Below are 19,933 nucleotides of genomic sequence, written 5' to 3' on the forward strand. Positions count from 1 at the left end.
ATTTACTAAGATATCTATGGTAGGGACATTGTGGAATAAGGACTACTGATGGATGGTTTATTTCAATACATAAGTGCAAGCATACAGCGACTATCTACAACAGCCTGTTGTTCCAAGTGGGTTAAATGCTAAAAATCTATAATTATTCTTGCTATCAAACATCACATACATATTCATAATTAATTACAACCAAATATCATTATGTATTTGTTTACAAGAGTAAACGCTGGTCTGTCTAAAAGGCAAGCTTGTCCCCGCCCCCTCGTTGACCAAAAACTTGCATGAATTCGATTTGAGTGAAGGCTAGCTAGCTTGTTATCCTACATCGACTCATAGCAAGTCCACAATCGTGGAGTGTACATTTGAAGAGGTATGAGTATTAACTATTTTTAATTTATATATGAAATCCATAATATATGACAGGAAGTGTATCTCCTTTTACTATGCCTCATCGGTCTTCCCGCTTTTTGTATCAAACTATGTTTGCAAGTTAGCTGCTAGCTAACTAACGTTAGCTTGTTGATCCGCTAACGTTATGCCACATGCCATGGTGGATGCATTAACCTAACTAAAAACAATAACATCAAATCCTAAATACTACTGAAATGAATCGTTTTCAGACGACTTTACAACTACAAAATAGCTTTCTAAAATGAGTTGCCTTCGATGTACCTCAAATCCAAAATCCAACTTTCGACACGTTTGCTATTAACGTTAGCTAGCTAGGTATAGTGCTAGCTAATGCCAACGACAGCTTGCGCGGTCCAGTTGTTCGCCGTGTTGATACGTTATACGGTTAGCCAAATATAAATAAGCTTTCTTAATGTCATAGCTAGCTAAATATAATTTTATAATCAAGCAAATTACTCCGGAATTTTCCCCTCACCGCTCTCGGAAGTCTAGACAACACTGTAAACTTAGCCAGGATTTCCGGCTCCTTTGCATTTGCCCCTCTGCTGTTTTGTTTCCGTTTCTTCCATTTCCGTTTCAAAGTTTTCCAGATTATAAGTTTCATAGTATATTTTCATCGACATTTAAATCAGTTATTTTAGTGAATACTTTTTTTACAGTCAGTATCAATTGTGTATTTCACATGAGAACCAACCCCCGTTTGGCGCTTGCCTCACCGCTCCACGTAACATCGCTGACAAATATGCTGGCTAGCGAGCTTTGTATTGCTACAACATTGTAGAGCTATGCTACGCGTATAATGAGTATTCGTACCGATGTATATATACACGAAGTGTTTGCTTTCAAGGGCGTTAAATTGAGCAAGTTTATATCATGATTTATAAACTAATGGCCCACCGCAAGGCCTATGCGTTGGAGAGGCCTCGCCCTGGAGTTAGTACTTAAGCGCACACAACTCTCTGCCGCCCAATGAGAAACCGATGAACTCTATTCATCAAAACTGTCAGTCACTGGTCATGAACCTTGTAGATTTTTTTTTTAAAGCATTTTATTTGGTAAAATGCCACTTTTCATTAAATGCATTCAAGGTAATTTACTAAATGTTTTACTGAAGTGACAATTTTGTTGCTATTCCTCAATGTGATTTTAATTGTATATGAAACAATATACCACGGGTATGACGAACAACATTTTTTTTACTCTTCTAATTACGTTGGTAACATGTTTCATAATATCAATAAGGCACCTCCCGGTTTGTGATATATGGCCAATATACCACAGCTAAGGGTTGTAGGCACTCCATGTTGCGTTGTGACCATGAACAGCCATTAGCAGTGGTATATTGGCCACATGGTATACTGGCCATATACCACAACCCCTAGGGCCTTATTGCTTAAATATACCAATCAGCATCCAGTGCTCAAATTACCTGGTTCATAATTGATGAAATCTGATGTTAAGCCATTATATGTGTTTTTAACATCAGAAAATAATTGATGTCATCTAAATGTTGATTGATACTTACCCCCTGCCTGTCTTTTCCTCAGAATAGGTGTACAGCGATGTCTAAAAGCGAGACCGAGGAGATGATAGAAATCGAGATCGATGGACAGGAGAAACAGGAGTGTCTGGAGGAGGGGTGTGATATATTTTACAATGTGAAAAGGCACCCATAAGCCCATCAATTCAAACCCAGCTCCCTCCCTACTACTGATGACTTAACATTACTATTTGTGTGTTTTTGTTTGTGTGGTTGTGTCATTTTCAGGGTTGAGGAGCAGACCATCACATCAGCCGATCTGATCCAACAGGACATCGACATCAATGAGCCAATCGGTAACCTGAAGAAGCTCCTGGAGCCCCGTATCCAGATGCCATTGGACGGATATGAGATCTGTCTACAGGACATCCAGGTACTGATAGAGGCCTGTATTTAAGGGGTTGAAATATCTGTCCGACCTGATAATAATGGAGAGTCTCATGTGTTTTAGAGTTGATCATTTGCTGGAGAAATGTGTTTAGCATTATCTAATTTATTTTGATCTCCCTTTCTGACCCTCCCATTTGCTCCCTCCTCTCTTATTATTCTGTCCTTTTCTCTCTCTCTCTCCTGTCCACTTTCTTTCTGTCTTTCCAGCTACATCCAGACCACAGCCTCTTTGATCAGGGAGTGAAGACCGATGGCACAGTGCAACTCAGCCTACAGATCATCACCAAGCCAGGTACACACATAAGACTCTGCACTAAGACTTTACCAAAACCCAGGCACCCAAACTATAGACGCACACAAATGTTGCACCATAACAATTAGACTGTCGATGCTATTGAATCACACTCGAACCTCCACTCACCCCCCGCCTCCTTTCATCCAGGCGAGGAGAAGCTGAACATCCTGGAGATTGTGAAGCCGGTAGAGACGGTGGAGGTGGTGATCGACCCAGATGCAGCGGAGGAAGAGGGCACCCTGATGGAGGAGGAGGGCCAGCTGATCTCAGTGGAGCGCTCTTCCCTGTCAGACGACACATCGGAGCAGGTGACCCGCTGGGCCGCCGCACTGGAGGGCTACCGCAAGGAGCAGGTCCGCCTGGGGATACCCTACGGTGATGAGTACACACACTGAAACACATGAATAAAACACAACACAGATACACGCACGTTCTGAAACACAAAAACATAATTAATCAGGCAGTTACACACCATTGTACAAAGTGAGGCCATTTTGCTGCAGTTGCCTTGACATTTTTAACAGACGAAAAAGCTGTAGTCCGCATCCTAACAGTCTTGTAATGTGTCTCTCCTCTCAGACCCAGTACAATGGACGGCAGACCAGGTGATCCACTGGGCAGTGTGGGTGATGAAGGAGTTCAGCATTGACGAGATGGAGGTGGGTGGGATTCACATCCTGGGTTGCGACCTCTGCACTTTCACCCAGGACGAGTTCCTGCAGAGGGTCCCCAGTGGAGAGATCCTCTGGAGCCACCTGGAGCTGCTTCGCAAGTGTGAGTCACTGAGTTAGTGTGTTAGGGTTAGCCTAAGTAGAGCCATAATAACCATATTGTTTACACATGCTTGGTCCCTTCCCACTGAGAACAGACATCAAATAAAATTGTATTCGTCACGTTTTTATTTTTTATTTAACTAGGCAAGTCAGTTAATAACAAATTCTTCTTTACAGTGACGGCCTAGGAGCAGTGGGTAAACTGCCTTGTTCGGGGGCAGAACGACAGATTTTTACCTTGTCAGCTCGGGGATTCGATCTAGCAACCTTTTGGTTACTGGCCCAACGCTGTAACCGCTTGGCTACCTGCCATTACATGCAACAGGTGTAGACTTTACTGTGAAATGCTTACTTACAAGCCCTTTCCCAAAAATGCGGAGTTAAAAATGACACAAAAAAATAGCACAATCAAAAAAGGAAATGGTAACACAATAACATAACAAGGCTATATACAAGGAGTACCAGTACAGAGTCAATGTGCAGGAGTACAAGGTAATTTAGGTACATGTAGGTAGGGGTAGAAGTGACTAGGCTATCAGGATAGATGATAATCAGAACAGCAGTGTGTGTGTGAAAATGTGTGTGTGTGGTGTCAATATGCATGTGTAAGTGTAGTGTGTGGGTAGAGTCAATGGCCCCCCAAAAAGGGCATCAATGCAAATAGTCAGGGTATCCATTTAATTAACTTTTAAGCAGTCCTATGGCTTGGGGATGGAAGCTGTTCAGGAGCCTTTTGGTCCCAGACTTGGCGCTCCGGTACCGCTTGCCGTGCAGGTAGCAGAGAGAACAGTCTATGACTTGGGTGGCTGGAGTCTTAGACCATTTTTTAGGGCCTTCCTCTGAAACCGCCTGGTATAGAGGTCCTGGATGGCAGGGAGATCGGCCCCAGTGATGTACTGGGCCGTACACACTACCGTCTGTAGCACCTTCTGGTCAGATGCCAAGCAGTTGCCAAACCAGGCAGGGATGCAGCCAATTAGGATGCTCTCGATGGTGCAGCTGTATAACTTTTTGAGGACCCATGCCAAATCTTTTCAGCCTCCTGAGGGGGAAGATGCATTGTCATGCCCTCTTCACAACTGTTACGGTGTGTTTGGATCATGATAGGGCCTTAGTGATGTTGACACAGAGGAACTTGAAGCTCTCAACCGCTCCACTACAGCCCCGTCGACGTGAATGGGGGCATGCTTGGCCCTCTGTTTCATGTAGTTCACAATCAGCTAATTTGTCTTGATCACGTTGAGGGAGAGGTTGTTGTCCTGGCATCACAATGCCAGGTTTCTGACCTCCCTATAGGCTGTCTCATCATCGTCGGTGATCAGGCATACCACCGTCGTGTCGTCGGCAAATGTAATGGTTGTGTTGGAGTTGTGCGCGGCCACGCATTCATGGGTGATCAGAGAGTACAAGAAGGAACTTAGCACGCACCGTTGAGGGGCCCCCGCATTGAGGGTCAGCGTGGCGGATGTGTTGTTGCCTACACTCACTACCTACTTCCTGTAAGGAAGTCCAGGATCCAGTTGCAGAGTTAGGTGTTCAGTCCTAGGGTCCGTAGCTTAGTGATGAGCTTTGAGGACACAGCATTCTCACATAGGTGTTCCTTTTGTCCAGGTGGGAAAGGGCAGTGTGGAGTGCAATGGAGATTGCATCATCTGTGGATCTGTCAGGGCGGTATGCGAATTGGAGTGGGTCGAGGGGGCCTGGGATGATGTTGTTAATGTGAGCCACGGCCAGCCTTTCAAAGCATTTCATGCCTACAGATGTGAGTGCAATGGGGCAGTAGTCATTTAGGCAGGTTACCTTTGATCTTGGGCACAGGGACTATGGTTGTCTGCTTGAAACGTAGGTATTACAGACTGGGTAAGGGAGAGGTTGAAAATGTCAGTCAAGACACTAGCCAACTGGTCAGCGCATGCTCTTGAGTGTTCGTATTGTTAATCCGTCTAGTCTTACTCACATCGGCTACAGGGAGTCTATTCCACGTTGATTTCATTAAAATGATGTGGAAACATTGTTTCAACCAGGTTGTTCCTAGTGTGTTCAGATCTGAAAATTCTGAAGGGATAGAGGCTATGAAAGGGGATTGAGAGCCTGGGCAAGCATGTTAATTGAAGTTGGTTTTAGCTCATACTGTATCTGTCCCTGTTCTTTACAGATGTGTTGGCCAGTCAGGACCAGTCTGGCCAGGAGGCCACAGTCACCATTGACCAACGTATGTTTATTTCCTTTCTCTCTGACTCACTGTCACCCTGAATGCACCTACCACACTATCTTTCCTCTGTGTGAGTTGTTGCCTGTAATAAAAAGCATGAGCTGGTGCACACCCAGAGAAAATTATTTTAATGTGGAGGTGCTGACTAACGGGAAATAAACTGTAAGCTATAAAAAAAGAGAAGGCACGGTGATGCCGAAACATTGATGTTTTTTTTTTGTTTTGTAGCTTACAGTTTATTTCCCGTTAGTCAGCACCTCCACATTAAAATCATTTTCTCTGGGTGTGCGCTTTTAATTAGGAACACCAAACTGACCATAGATCAGTGTCTAACTTAATCATGTATGTTTTTGAGTGTTTGAACCTTCTGTCTCCGCCACCAGAGGTCCAGATCATCCCGGCCGCTGTGCCGACCTCGCACACCACCATTAAGGTGCTGAAGCAGAGCCGCGGCCCCAAAACACCCCGCATCTCCGGGGGAGAGGAACGCAGCTCACCTGGCAACCGCACAGGTATGCATACATGTGTGCGTACACCTGAAGAGCATAAGTCTTGATGTTTTTTATAAGTGTCTTAATGGTGTATGTGCTCAAATCTGATGTGGATGTACACACACACACACACACACACACACACACAAACACACAAATGTCCTCTCACCTGTCCTTGCAGGTAACAATGGTCAGATCCAACTGTGGCAGTTCCTGTTGGAGCTGCTGACTGATAAGGATGCTAGAGACTGTATATCCTGGGTGGGAGAGGAGGGAGAGTTCAAACTCAACCAGCCTGAACTGGTGGCCCAGAAATGGGGCCACCGCAAGAACAAGCCGACCATGAACTACGAGAAACTCAGCCGAGCACTCAGGTATGTCAATCGGCCTGTGTCCCCCCCCCATTTTCCTCTCTTAAATTTCCTTTGCATAAATTCAATCTCTTATCTTATGTCTTGAACTTTCTTGTCTTGTTTCATTTGAGCCCTTTGGCCTATGATAGGGCTAAATTGAAAGGTTTCTTACAGAATAAATATGAAATTCATATGCATAAGCATGGTAGCAATTGAAAGGGAACAGTTTGGAGGTTATGGGAAAATTATGGGGGAAAATGATGGGATAAGCCCAAATGTGCGTAAACAACAGTTAACCTGACACAAGACTGAATTCAAACATTACACTGTAAACGTTTTGTGCATTTTACATTTACTGTACTTTTTGCCGCATTTGTTGATAGCTAAATATGAACATACTGTGAATACATTCAGTCACATGATTAGGATATTCCTGTAAAATGTGTGGTAGGTGCAACATAAGAAGAAAACAAATGACAAAGGTTTGAGTGAGAGGACTAACTGGTGTCTCCAAGTGGCCACACACTTCTCCAAAGTGCACAGTTCCTAAGTAATTTCAATGCACTTTTATGAAAAAATGTATTGAACTATAATATGCTTTCTTTGAGCTCTCCTAGCTGTGCCGTTGAGGAACTAGAGCAAGCACACTTGTAGTTGTTTTGTTTGGAACACAACCCTGTATCCCCATCACACAATTATTGTTGTTTACGCAATCCAAAAACGGCCCATTTATAAATCGCAATCTGGGTCAGGAGGCCATCATTTGAAAGCTTGTTCTTTTACCAACATGACTAGCTAAGTTATAAAATCCAATCTTAGTGTTAGTTTCACAAGGCAATTCAGAGATGTTTTGGTGTGCATAGAAAGATTCAGGTGTGTGTTCCACAACATATGATCTTAAAAATAGACTGATATATTCTGTTCAGAACAGCCCAGGTTATGACGCCATGTCATCTTCTACCTCGAATATAGTGGCCATAAACGTTGACACTGTAAATGACATGAGTGTTTTACGGAAATGTGAGAAGAAAAAACAAGACTTAGCACCCTTATGTAGACATAGCTCCACCCACATCTGTTCCATACACCAAATATAACCATGTGCATTTCAGTAATATTCTAAAAAAGGGTTTACGTAAACACGTCTGTAAAACCACAATGAGGACAACGTGGTTTTACAAATATGTTTTATGTTAACACTATTAGAATATTTATGAAATGCACATTGTTATATTTGGTAACCTGTATTTTCCCTCGACTCAACCCCATTCGATGCATGGAACGGATGTGGGTGGATCTATATCTACATAAGGGGGCTAATAAATAACAGTCTCAAGCTCTGACGAAGGCCGTAAGGCCGATACGTAAGACGTATTAAAGATCAGTGATTACTATCGAGAGCAGTGTGTGGGTTTCTTTTTTCTCTCTCATCTTATTCAACTGTTACCATGCACCCGCAAAAAACTTAGCTCAGATGTGCAAGTGCCTTTTTGAATTATGATATGGAAATGTGTAGTGCTTGTCTGGCATCACAGCGGTATTTATTATAATCCTCAACATCTCATCTTTCAAAATACATTGAGTCCTCTTTACAGCGTTTCTCTCACTCCAATAACAAAACGTTTGCAAAAGTTGCCCAATTAGCGGGAGGGATGTGGGCAACTTCTTGTCGCGTGCAGTGCTCAAGTTCAGAACAGCTGTCAGTCAAAACCCATACAGCGCTGTGAAATGTAGAGCCTGGGCTCTGGCCATTTCATAGCATGTTACTGTACAGCCACTGCATTCCAATGTAGGTGCTTATCGGTGCACATTTTCAACCCCTATACAGGTATGAGTGTAAAAGGATACTTCATCTGATTATTTTCTCAGGTATTACTATGACGGGGACATGATCAGCAAGGTGCAGGGCAAGCGCTTTGTCTATAAGTTTGTGTGTGACCTGAGGACTCTGATTGGCTACAGTGCTGCTGAGCTCAACAACCTGGTGACTGAGTGTGAGCAGAAGAAGCTGGCCCGCATTCAGTTGCACGGAATTGGCCAGCCCATCACCACTGTGTACGCCTCCGCACAGGACAGCTGAGGGGGAGGAGCCTGGGGCTCTTTGATAAGGGTAGAAGTTGCCCATAGGCACAGAACTAGGATCAGACTACTATGACCAGCCCTAAGCTTAACCATTAGAAGGTGGAAATGATAAACTGACCTTAACTGTCTATGGGCAACTTCATCCTACTCCTTTGGGTTTGATTGGAGACGGGGCTGAGGCAGGATGGGGAGGTTGTTTTCTTATTTTATTTTAACCAGGGCGGGAGAGTGTCTGTGGATATTGTGTGTGTGTATGAGCGTTTGAGTGAAGGAGTGTCTGGATATTGTGTGTGTGCCTCAGTGTGTGTGCATGAGCGTTTGAGTGAAGGAGTGTCTGTGTTTGAAATATGAGCTTTGTATTTTTTTTGTTCCTTTATCTGTAGCTTAGTATCCTTTCCATTGTATATACCGGTTCTCCATGTTTTTGATAGCCACAAGGACAGTGTATTTTCATATTTTCCATTTATAAATGATCTGTTTTGTATTTTATTTTGATGTCTTTTTCCCTGATGAGCTGGACATTTTCTGTCCTCCAGGGGGATTAAAGTTTAAAGTTTTTTCCTAAGGACTCAGTGTAACATTGCTCCAATGTAATGTGTATACACAAACACACTCTTTTGCGCCATGATAACGTTTTCAAATGTTTTCCAGTTCCTCCTATATAAAACACTTGTCATTCACACAGTACCCAAGCTCTGTCATGAATAGAACATCTGTATGTATTAACATTTTTTTTTATTGTTGGGATGTGTGCAGAAAGCTTTGTAAAGGTACAACGAAAGTCAGAATTAACAAATGAAAGACGGCACGAGTATCCTTGACAACACATTTACCCGATTCAGTTTGTGTGTGTGTCTGTGGAATAATTGCACAATATGAATGTACTATTGGAGGCTGTAGTTTGACTTAATTTTGGGAGGGGGTATGTCTGGTCTCTACTACTGCCTCTAAATACTGATCCCAGATCTGGGGTGTGTTCAGTGAGGTGAAACATTCTGAATGGTGCAGATAGAAATGTAACAAACACTACTTAATAGACAATGACATCTGATCTAAACATTGACGTTGTGCTCTCCATATCAGGACCCAGATTCACAAAACCTTAAATGTATTCTTAACTGGCATTTTTTCCTTAACTATAGATTTAAGAAGGAAATTAAGTTGCTATTCTTCAAAGGTTATTGGGGAAAATAATTGCGCTATTTCTTATGTTTTGCCTTGAGAAAAACATTAATAAATTAGATTGTTGAAAATAATGTCCTTAATTCCAAGATACAGCTAAACTCAGGGCAGTGAGAGAAAAAGCTCATGAAAGCAATTTAACATATTTAATTCACTCAACCTTCATCTGAAAGTTTTAGTATTGATTATTTTAAATCCAAGAACATGTTTTACAACAGTATTTTCAGTAAGGAATATGCTAACACATTTGCCATGGCTAGCTAGACACCTTATTTTTTTTAATGGCAAGAAGATATGAGATTGTTGAGGAATTGCACTTAGGAGCTTATTTTTCTTAGGTTTTTGCACAATACGTGTTTTGTGAATCTGGGCTCAGGTCCGTTTTTCACCTCGCACACATTGGTCCGAGATCAATTTTACCATCAAACTGGTCTGAGGTCAGTATTTCTTTAGCCTCTGCTTTTAAAACCAGGAGGTCTGAGACTTTGAGATTTGACAAGAGAAGCAAGAAGGGGGATATCCACCATGAAACACTTAGGTACATGTATCAAACACTGGAGGGAATGTGTGTGTGCAGAGTGATGATACGAAAGGTGACAGGGAATGTCAGATTTGTACATTCTAATTTTTATCACACTCAATCCCTGCCCATCTCTATCAACTTAATCTAATTCTCTTACACACCAACTCCAAAGCGCCGCACACACACTAAGCCGACACAGCACAAAGAGAGGGAGTGGTAGAGAAGGGATGGGGAGCAGGGCTGTTGGGGGGGGTTTATGGGACAGAGAGAGGGAGTGATAGAGAAGGGGGGGGGGGGGTATATGGGACAGAGGGAGGGAAAAAAAGAAAATGAGTGAAAGCCTGAGAAAAATATAAATTATTATATTCATAGATATTCACAGATGATTTAGGAATTGGAAAGATTTCTGGAATAAAATGAGGAATGGAGCTGAAACACAATTCTATGGACATGGAATATCAGTTAACAGACAGGGAGTGCCGATAAACAAAGCAGTAATACCAGTAAATCATCTGACTCTAAATGAGTGCATAGAACGCAAACAGTAACACATTCGACTTCCTTTCAGATACTATTACACTTCATATTATATTACATATAGAGCATGCAGCTAAGACAGAATGAGGCATGGGGGGGGGGGAAACAAAGGAGAGCACAGATTCTGTTTAAAGCATGTCTCCGTGACAACAAAAAAACAGATTTGAAAAACTTTTTTTCTCTTCATATCACAAGATAAAAGAAGACAGTAAAATGTTTGATCCTGCTAAGTGTACATGTGAGGCCCAGTCCCCACGACAGGAGCCAGGTTCTCTATGTATATCCGTCATCAATATCACCATGCACTACATATAGTTACAGCTTTTTTCTGCCTTGTTTCAATACATTTTTCACAAAATAAAAACATTCAATATTTCTTCATTTACATATTTCTGAGGACATATATATATATATTTTTGTATATATGTTTTACCTGAAAAACAAACCTGAAACTCTTGGGATATAATCCTGCAGAGAGGAGCTCAGGGTAGCCCATCCTCCCTTCACTAGCACTAAGAGCTGTTATATCATCACCAAAAACAGCACAGCCGTCATCTGAGAGGGGCAGTGGGAGAGATGGAGGGAGGAGGAGGGGGAGAGGAGAGTACTTCAGAGGGAGGAAGATTACAGGTGTTTAGCCCCCTTAGAGATGTGAGTGCTGTACTGTGGGGGAGGGCCAACCCACAGATACATGGACAGATAAATCAATGTGTTTCTCTACTCTGTACAAACGCTACGGGATCTCACCTGTGATTGGCTAAAAATGCGTAGGTGAAGAAGGATACCCTTGTCTGACTAATGGCAGCTATGGATGTTGATGTGCTGCACTCTACGAGGAAGAGATGGTGAGTGTGTGGCTTGGTTCCACTTTGCCTCCTAGCCCCTTGGCCTTCACCACCCCTGGGTAGCTATAAGTAATATGACCACGGCTCTTTCTAACCCAATAGATTTACGTGGAGCTTCAGTCATACTGGTTTCACCAATCCAGTCCTTTAAGATCCATTGAAATTAAGAGTAGGAGCGAGGAGAAGGGTTTAGGGACCAAAATGCAACGGGGCCTAGGTGTGAGGGGTTAAGGAGGGTTCAGGGTCAGTGAGGGATCAAAGGGTAGCTCCTTAGTTCTGCATCTGTTCGAAGAACTTGTAGGTGGGGTTCTCATAACCATTCTGCTGCATCTTGGACAGGTGTCGCTCCTCTGGGGTCACTGCAGCATCCACCTGCAACACACACACCAGGTTAACACACAGGTACAGAATACACACGCAGACAAACACAAGCACGCACGCAAACACACACACTCTGTCTTACCTCGATGACTCCGTGATGGATGGAGGTGTACTGCTTCTTCCTCAGCATGATCAGAGTGATGACGATGACTGTCGCTATGACAACCCCGCCCACCATCAGCCCAATGATGGCACCTTTGTTGGAGCCAACATCCTCAGCAAAGAACACCTGGTAATAATCAACACAACACCTGTCAATCAAACTGGATATGGTGAGTATTTGTTGAGTGTTTCTACAGGTATAGACTGTGATGAGAACTGTGTTTACAAGTCTCCAATGCACAGATAAGAAATTATAGAAATGTTCCCGTTTCTATGATAAACATGTGAACTACTGAGCCAGTTTGTGATGTATACATGTACGAACATCAAATCAAATCAAATTTTATTTGTCACATACACATGGTTAGCAGATGTTAATGCGAGTGTAGCGAAATGCTTGTGCTTCTAGTTCCGACAATGAAGTAATAACAAGTAATCTAACTAACATTTCCAAAACTACTGTCTAGATGTACCAGCGTATAGGTACTGAATGTTTCCGTACCAATTTTTGATGATGCACTCCATAGCTGGCGCTTTGCCTCTCTCCTTTCTCTATCCGCACCTCATGGAACTCCTCAGGCCTCAGAGCAGAGACTCAACACACACAGAGAGAGAGAGCATCATACACCATCCAAACATACACACATAATCAAAGAGACAAACACAACCGAAACCACAAACATACCCATGCAGCGTAAACACAATCATACACACACTATAGGAACACACACACACTTACCAGGCCGAGTGGGCAGACCTCTATCTGGAAGTGGACGAGCGTCAACAGGCTCAACTGCTTTAACAGAGGAAACACTCACTGACAAAAGGCTTTAGAGCATGACCAATTTAATAAATAATGCACGAAACAGCTGTTCTGTGTGTGTATTTCCGTGGTTTTCTAGGCTGTGTGTTAGGCTGGTTGTGTTAGTGTATTACCATGGTTGTCGGTGTTGGGTTGGTTGAAACTCTCTGGGTGGATGAAGCCGAGTCTGTCCAGGCCCATGCCAGGGTCCAGAGGGGCAGAGCTGTAGGCCTGGTCAGGCATCAGGGCATCGTTCCCATAGCTCACCCTGACATCAGTCTGCAAACACAGGATACACATGACTGACTTTCAGTGTGTGTATCAAGTAAACTTCAATAACAGTTATATATATATTTTATTTTATTTATTAAATCACTTCCTGAATTGACTGCCTTCCATTTGAATTGGTCCCAGCCCTGGTGTGTGTGAGATAGGAGAGATTGTAACATTTTTATGAATGAGAGTGTGCATGCCTGTGTGTAAAACTCACCCTCTCATCACTCTGCAGAGATGAGAGTTGCTGAGACAGCTCTGACTGAACCCTCTGCATCAGGATTGCTACACACACAGAGACAGAGACAGAAGGGGAAAATAGAAGGAAAAGGAGACAGAATGAACAAGCCAGAAAGGAAAAGGTATAGTCGGTACATTAACTCTGTAATAACACAATATAGTATTACACTGTGTATGGACCGAATAATAACATGAAACAGTATATGGGTAGGAGTAGGGCGGACACTCACAAACTTGGTCTTGGATTTTGTTGGCCATGCTGGGCACTTTGAAGAGCAGCCCCAGGGATTGGTTCATCCTCTCGTCAATCACACGCAGGTGGGTCATCACCTGGAAGTCAGAAGTGCTGAGGTCAAAGGAGTTACATGGGACACAGAGTGAATGAATGGGCTGAATGTAGTGTATTATAGTAGGTTGAAGGATGAGCATAGGGGCTTATGGGTAGTGTAGTGTGTTATAGTGGGGGGGCGGGGTGTACCTGGGGTCGGATCTGAGCAGCCTTCTTGGGGTCCACCATGCGGACGTGTTCGTAGTGTTTCAGGGTGTGTTGTCTGTCCTTCTGCTCTGCACGGACATACTTCTTCAAAAGGCCCAGCACCTGACGAGGCTAAGGGGGAGAGAGGGGGGGGGGGATGGAGGAGAAGAAAGTGAAATGAGGGAGAGAGGAAGTGAGAGAAGGGGGACAGAGAGACAGAAAAACTAAAAGAGAGAAATAAGAGGTATTGATGTGGACAACATGGGTGTGTACAAGTGAGGATGTGTTTGATTATAGTGAGAATGACTGGTCAGTGGGTATCCACAGTGAGAGTATATGTACAGTATGTAATGAGTGAGTATCTGTGTACATTATACATGGTTAGGGATAGATATATATATATATAGACAATATGTATATCTACGGTAGTGTGTGTATAATATGTAATATATATATATATATATATTCAAAAGTTTGGGATCACTTAGAAATGTCCTTGTTTTTGTAAGAAAAGCACAATTTGTGTCCATTAAAATAACATCAAATTGATCAGAAATACAGTATAGACATTGTTAATGTTGTAAATGAGTATAGTAGCTGGAAACGGCTGATTTTTTGTGGAATATCTACATCGGCGTACAGAGGCGTACAGAGGCCCATTATCAGCAACCATCACTCATGTGTTCCAATGGCACATTGTGTTAGCTAATCCAAGTTTAGCATTTTAAAAGGCTAATTGATCATTAGACAACCCTTTTGCAATTATTTTAGCACAGCTGAAAATTTTTGTTCTGATTAAAGAAGCAATAAAACTGGCCTTTTTTAGACTAGTTGAGTATCTGGAGCATCAGCATTTATGGGTTCGATTACAGGCTCAAAATGGCCAGAAACAAAGAACTTTCTTCTGAAACTCGTCTATTCTTGTTCTGGGAAATTAAGACTATTCCATGCGAGAAATTGCCAAGAAACTGAAGATCTCGTACAACGCTCTGTACTATTCCCTTTACAGAACAGCTCAAACTGGCTCTAACAGAATAGAAAGAGTAGTGGGAGGCCCCGGAGCACAAGTGAGCAAGAGGACAAGTACATTAGAGTGTCTAGTTTGAGAAACAGACACCTCACAAGTCCTCAACTGGCAGCTTCCTTAACTAGTACCCGCAAAACACTAGTCTCAACGTCAACAGTGAAGAGGCGACTCTGGGATGCTAGCCTAGGCAGAGTTCTTCTGTCCAGTGTCTATGTTCTTTAGCCCATCTTAACATTTAATTTTTATTGGCCAGTCTGAGATATGGCTTTTTCTTTGCAACTCTGCCTAGAAGGCCAGCATCCCAGAGTCGCCTCTTCACTGTTGACGTTGAGACTGGTGTTTTGCGGGTACTACTTAATGAAGTTTCCAGTTGAGGACTTGTGAGGTAAGGGCCTTCCCCAAGGGCCTTCCCCAAACTGTTTCCATAAAGTTGGAAGCACAGAATTGTCTAGAATGTCATTGAATTCTGTAGAGTTAAGATTACCCTTCACTGGAACTTAGGGGCCTAGCCCGAACCATGAAAAACAGGTCCAGACCATTATTCCTCCTCCACCAAACTTTACAGTTGGCTCTCTGCTTTGTGTCAGGTAATATTCTCCTGGCATCCGCCAAACCCAGATTAACCCGTTAGACTGCCAGATGGGGGCAGAAATTTGACGAACTGACTTGTTGGAAAGGTGGCATCCTATGACGGCGCCACGTTGAAAGGCACTGAGCTATTCAGTACGGGCCATTCCACTGCCAATGTTTATCTATGGAGATTGCATAGTTGTGTGCTCGATTTTATACACCTGTCAGCAACAGGTGCTGGGACATTTTCAGCTTCCAGGAATTGTGTACAGATCCTTGCGACATGGGGACGTGCATTATCATGCTGAAACATGAGGTGATGGCGGCGGATGGCATGACAATGAATCTTGACACTATCTTGATAAAATCCAATTGTGTTCATTGTCTGTAGGTTATGCCTGTCCATACCATAACCCCATGCCACCATGGGACACTATTCACAATGTTGACATCAGAAAACAGCTCACCCACACAACGCCATATACGTGGTCTGCGGTTGTGAAGCCGGTTGGCTGTACTGCCAAATTCTCTAAAACAACATTGGAGGTGGCTTATGGTAGAGAAATTAACATTAAATTATCTGGCAACAGCTCTGTTGGACAATTCTGCAGTCAGCATGCCAATTGCATGCTCCCTCAAAACTTGAGACATCTGTGGCATTGTGCTGTATGACAAAACTGCACATTTTTGAGAGGTATTTTTTGTTGTTGTCCCCAGCACAGAGTGCACCTGTGTAATGATCACGCTGTTTAATCAGCTTCTTACTATGCCACACCTGTCAGGTGGATGGATTATCTTGGCAAAGAAGAAATGATCACTAACAGAGATGTAAAATAATTTGAGAGAAATTATATTTTTGTTCGTATGGAACATTTCTGGGATATTTTATTTCAGCTCATGAAACCAACACTTTACATGCTGAGTTTATATTTTATTTTTGTTCAGTATATACTGTATATACCCTGGGTGGGTTGGCCTGCAGGGCGCTAAGGTAGTTATCCAGGGCCATGCGACGGCAGCTGTTGAGCAGGGCCTCCACCCGGGCAATGTGGGTCTCAACCAGCTGCTGTCTCTCTCCTGCTGCCTCCTGCTCCAGGGCCTCCACCTTCTCCTGGAAGTGCTGCACACAAGAGCACACAGAAACATTAATACACACTAGTATACACACACACACACACACACACACACACACACACACACACACACACACACACACACACACACACACACACATTACTGACACGCACATAGGCACGCATGTGTATTGATGGGCTCATCTGTAAAAGAGACCTTGGTTTCAGCATGACTCTATGTCATAATTAAGGTTCACTTTTTATGGCTGCAGGGGCAGTATTGAGTAGCTTGGATGAAAAGGTGCCCATTTCAAACGGCCTGCTCCTCAGTCATAGTTGCTAATATTTGCATATTATTATTAGTATTGGATAGAAAACACTCTGAAGTTTCTAAAACTTTTTGAATGATAACAGAACTCATATTGGCAGGCAAAATCCTGAGTTGAAATCAAAACAGGAAGTCAGAAATCTGAGTATCTTGTATCTTGTATCAATTCACCAGAGTCCCCAATGAACTCCCCTTGAGATATTAATGATGTTGCACTGCCTAGGGGTTCCACTAGATGTCAACCATCAATAAAAATGATAATGAGGCTTCTATGTTGTTGTGGGAGTGAATAAGAGCAGAATATATCAGCTGTCCATCAAGCAGCCATTTTGTGATCCCACTTTTTCCTCATGGTAGTCACTTGCGTAACATTGCTCACGAAGACAAGAAAGAACACTCCGGTTGGAACTTTATTGAAGCTATATGTTAAAAACATCCTAATGATTGATTCTGTACTTAGTTTGAAATGTTTCTTCGACCGGTAATATCACTTTTTGAAGTTTTTGTCCGATATAACGCTAACCAGAATTAGCGTTTGGATATGTATACCAAACGCTCTAACAAAAGAAGGTATTTGGACATAAATAACGGACATTTTCAAACAAAACAAATTTATTGTGGACCTGGGATTCCTGGAGTGCTTTCTGATGTAGTTCATCAAAGGTAAGGGAATATTTATCATGTATTTTCTTGGTTTATGTTGACGCCATCTTTGCAGCTGTGGTGTTTTTAAATTGAGCGCCGTCTCAGATTATTGCATGCATTTTTTTTCCGGGAAAGTTTTTTTGAAATCTGACACAGCGGTTGCATTAAGGAGAGGTATATCTATAATTCCATCTGTATAACTATATATTTCTGTTGAATGATGTGGCTATGCAAAATCACTTGATGTTTTTGGAACTAGTGAATCTAACGCGCCAATGTAAACTCAGATAACATGGAGTCCTATGAGTGTCATCTGATGAAGATAATTCAAGGTTAGTGATTAATTTTATCTTTATTTCTGGTTTTTGTGAAGGCTATATTTTGCTGGAAAATGGCTGTGCTTATTGTGGTTTGGTGGAGACCTAACATAATCGTTTGTAGTGCTTTCGTTGAAAAGCCTATTTGAAATCGTACACTTTGGTGGGATTAACAACGAAAATAGATTTAAAACAATATAAAACACATGTATGTTTTAGGAATTGTAATCATGAGATTTCTGTGGTTTGAATTTTGGCGCCCTCTATATTCACTGGTAGTTGTCATATCGATCCCGGTACTGGGATTGCAGCCATAACAGGTTAAATAAAAACTATATATACTGCGCGTGCACACACAGCCCAGGTACCTGAATGACAGCCTTCTTGTCAGCGTGAGGGAGACTCTTGGCCTGCCCCTCTGCCTCCTCCCACTCTCTCATCACCTGGAGAGAGAGACATCAGAAAAAACACCTTTCAGTTCACATCAGAGAAGGGATCTCTCACAGACACACGCACACACGATAATGCCCCTAATATAACATGGTGAGGTAACTGGGAATGTGTAACATTGTTCATTTGGAACCTTTGCATCATCACATCAAACCCAAGGTCAGTTATCGTCACCCTGTGTGTGTTGATATGCTGTGTTATGGGCAGAATGTAACTATTCTCGCTGTTAATGCGGTGACGTGCCAAAACTGACTGACTCTCTCTAGCTCAAACACACACACCTGGGACATCCTCTCGCGGTGCTTGGCCTCCAGACTCTCCTTGGCCTTCTGGAAGTCGGCGTGTTCGTTGTCGTCTCCAGTAGACTCCAAGTAATGGTCGACTGCGTCAGGGGGGGCAGGGGCCATGGTGGGCACTGGGGGGAGGAGAGGTAGAGCGGAAAGTGGATGTCCACAAGGTTCCAGAGAGAGAAGTTAACTGTTAAACAGTGACATATCCTCCTCCACAAGTCTACATTATCTGCCACTGTAATCTAAAACTGTACTAAGACGTTCGAGGCCTGTCTGGCGGCACAGACAGATTACAGCAGCTAAGCCTGTCAGCCAGTGAGCGACCGGTCATATATCTGTTTGCCTTGATGTGTGTGTGTGATGTGGGAGACTGGAGATAAGATATGTGAATCAGGGCAGGTGCTGAGTCATCCTCTCCCGCTGAGGAGTGTTGTGCTTGACTGGGCGGAAAGTACCAGAAAAGAGAGGGACAGGAAAAACAGACTCAACCCACAGACCCACACTGATACAGTCATATGAAGAGAGACTGTTGTTGTTAGGTTAAGCCAGTTAGGACATGAACTCATTAACACACACACACAGTCAGACGAGCATAAATCACTAGACATAAATATTGTCGCACACACACAAGACTCATAAGCTCCAGTGTTATTGAGCTGATTAGTAAGTGATGGAGTGAGTAAGAGAATTGTTGTGAAAGCAGTAAAAGGTTAAGTGAGTAAGTGAGGGAGTGTGATGGCTATTTTCCTGCTTAGATAGAGACTTAAGAAACACCTGAGAAATTAGGAACTCTCTCTTTTTTTAAACCAGAATGACCTAATCGAAAGGTTAACCTCTGTCTGTACACCCACTAGATCAGACTATATTGATAGGAACCCTCTGCACTTCCCACAGTATTCAATAGCTGAGATGGACTCAGGCCCCGGACTCAGGCCCCGGACTCAGGCCCCGGACTCAGGCCCCGGACTCAGGCCAATGAAAGACCAATGAAAGGTCTGAATGCAGTGTTTTTTTTATTGACCTTCCATTTTCCTTCATTGACCAACGTGTTGCTTAATCCCTTTCAGAGCCCTTACATAAGGCAAGAGGGATACCTCGTCAGTTGAAAAACTGAATGCATTCAAGCAAAATGTGTCTTCTGCGTTTAACCCAACCCCACTGAATCACTTGTGCTCCAAGTGTCTAAGAGACATCAGGCAGACGGCTCAGAAAGGCAGACAGCAGGGTGGACAGTCCCCAAGGTAAGGGGCACAGAGGGCCGACTCAGCACGTGTCCTACATACCTCAGAGACACACACACTTTTTTTTTTTACCCCCTTTTCTCCC

General features: G+C 43.0%; 2 protein-coding genes across 4 annotated transcripts in view; one reads left to right on the top strand and one right to left on the bottom strand.

The window, feature by feature from the left end:
* The first annotated feature begins 268 nt into the window (after positions 1-268).
* Positions 269-9,112, top strand: LOC139380674 (GA-binding protein alpha chain-like). 2 transcript variants are annotated; one of them, XM_071123596.1, is made up of 10 exons: positions 269-370; positions 1,959-2,050; positions 2,180-2,324; positions 2,549-2,633; positions 2,784-3,011; positions 3,216-3,410; positions 5,565-5,621; positions 6,005-6,133; positions 6,294-6,486; positions 8,335-9,112. In XM_071123596.1, exons 2-10 carry the CDS (start codon positions 1,974-1,976, stop codon positions 8,543-8,545), a joined length of 1,320 nt encoding a protein of 439 aa, XP_070979697.1. In that variant the 5' UTR covers positions 269-370; positions 1,959-1,973; the 3' UTR covers positions 8,546-9,112. The 2 variants fall into 2 exon arrangements, with proteins under 2 accessions (XP_070979697.1, XP_070979698.1); XM_071123597.1 differs by having other exon boundaries at positions 280-370; positions 1,964-2,050.
* A 1,228-nt stretch (positions 9,113-10,340) lies between these two features.
* LOC139380668 (amyloid-beta A4 protein-like) overlaps positions 10,341-19,933 on the bottom strand; it is a 29,620-nt gene continuing 20,027 nt past the window's right edge. The window contains exons 7-17 of one of the 2 annotated variants that reach the window (XM_071123583.1): positions 18,599-18,732; positions 18,236-18,310; positions 16,466-16,624; positions 13,911-14,039; positions 13,663-13,762; positions 13,410-13,477; positions 13,054-13,198; positions 12,857-12,910; positions 12,620-12,711; positions 12,098-12,244; positions 10,341-12,006 (exon numbers count right to left, since the gene is read on the bottom strand). In XM_071123583.1, the coding sequence (XP_070979684.1) occupies positions 11,905-12,006; positions 12,098-12,244; positions 12,620-12,711; positions 12,857-12,910; positions 13,054-13,198; positions 13,410-13,477; positions 13,663-13,762; positions 13,911-14,039; positions 16,466-16,624; positions 18,236-18,310; positions 18,599-18,732 (1,205 nt within the window). In that variant the 3' untranslated portion in view covers positions 10,341-11,904. Of the gene's footprint in view, positions 12,007-12,097; positions 12,245-12,619; positions 12,712-12,856; positions 12,914-13,053; positions 13,199-13,409; positions 13,478-13,662; positions 13,763-13,910; positions 14,040-16,465; positions 16,625-18,235; positions 18,311-18,598; positions 18,733-19,933 lie in introns of both variants that reach the window. The other variant, XM_071123582.1, reaches the window with a different exon arrangement.

Source organism: Oncorhynchus clarkii, chromosome 22, assembly GCF_045791955.1.
Source record: "Oncorhynchus clarkii lewisi isolate Uvic-CL-2024 chromosome 22, UVic_Ocla_1.0, whole genome shotgun sequence".
In the NCBI taxonomy this organism is placed as follows: Eukaryota; Metazoa; Chordata; class Actinopteri; order Salmoniformes; family Salmonidae; genus Oncorhynchus; species Oncorhynchus clarkii.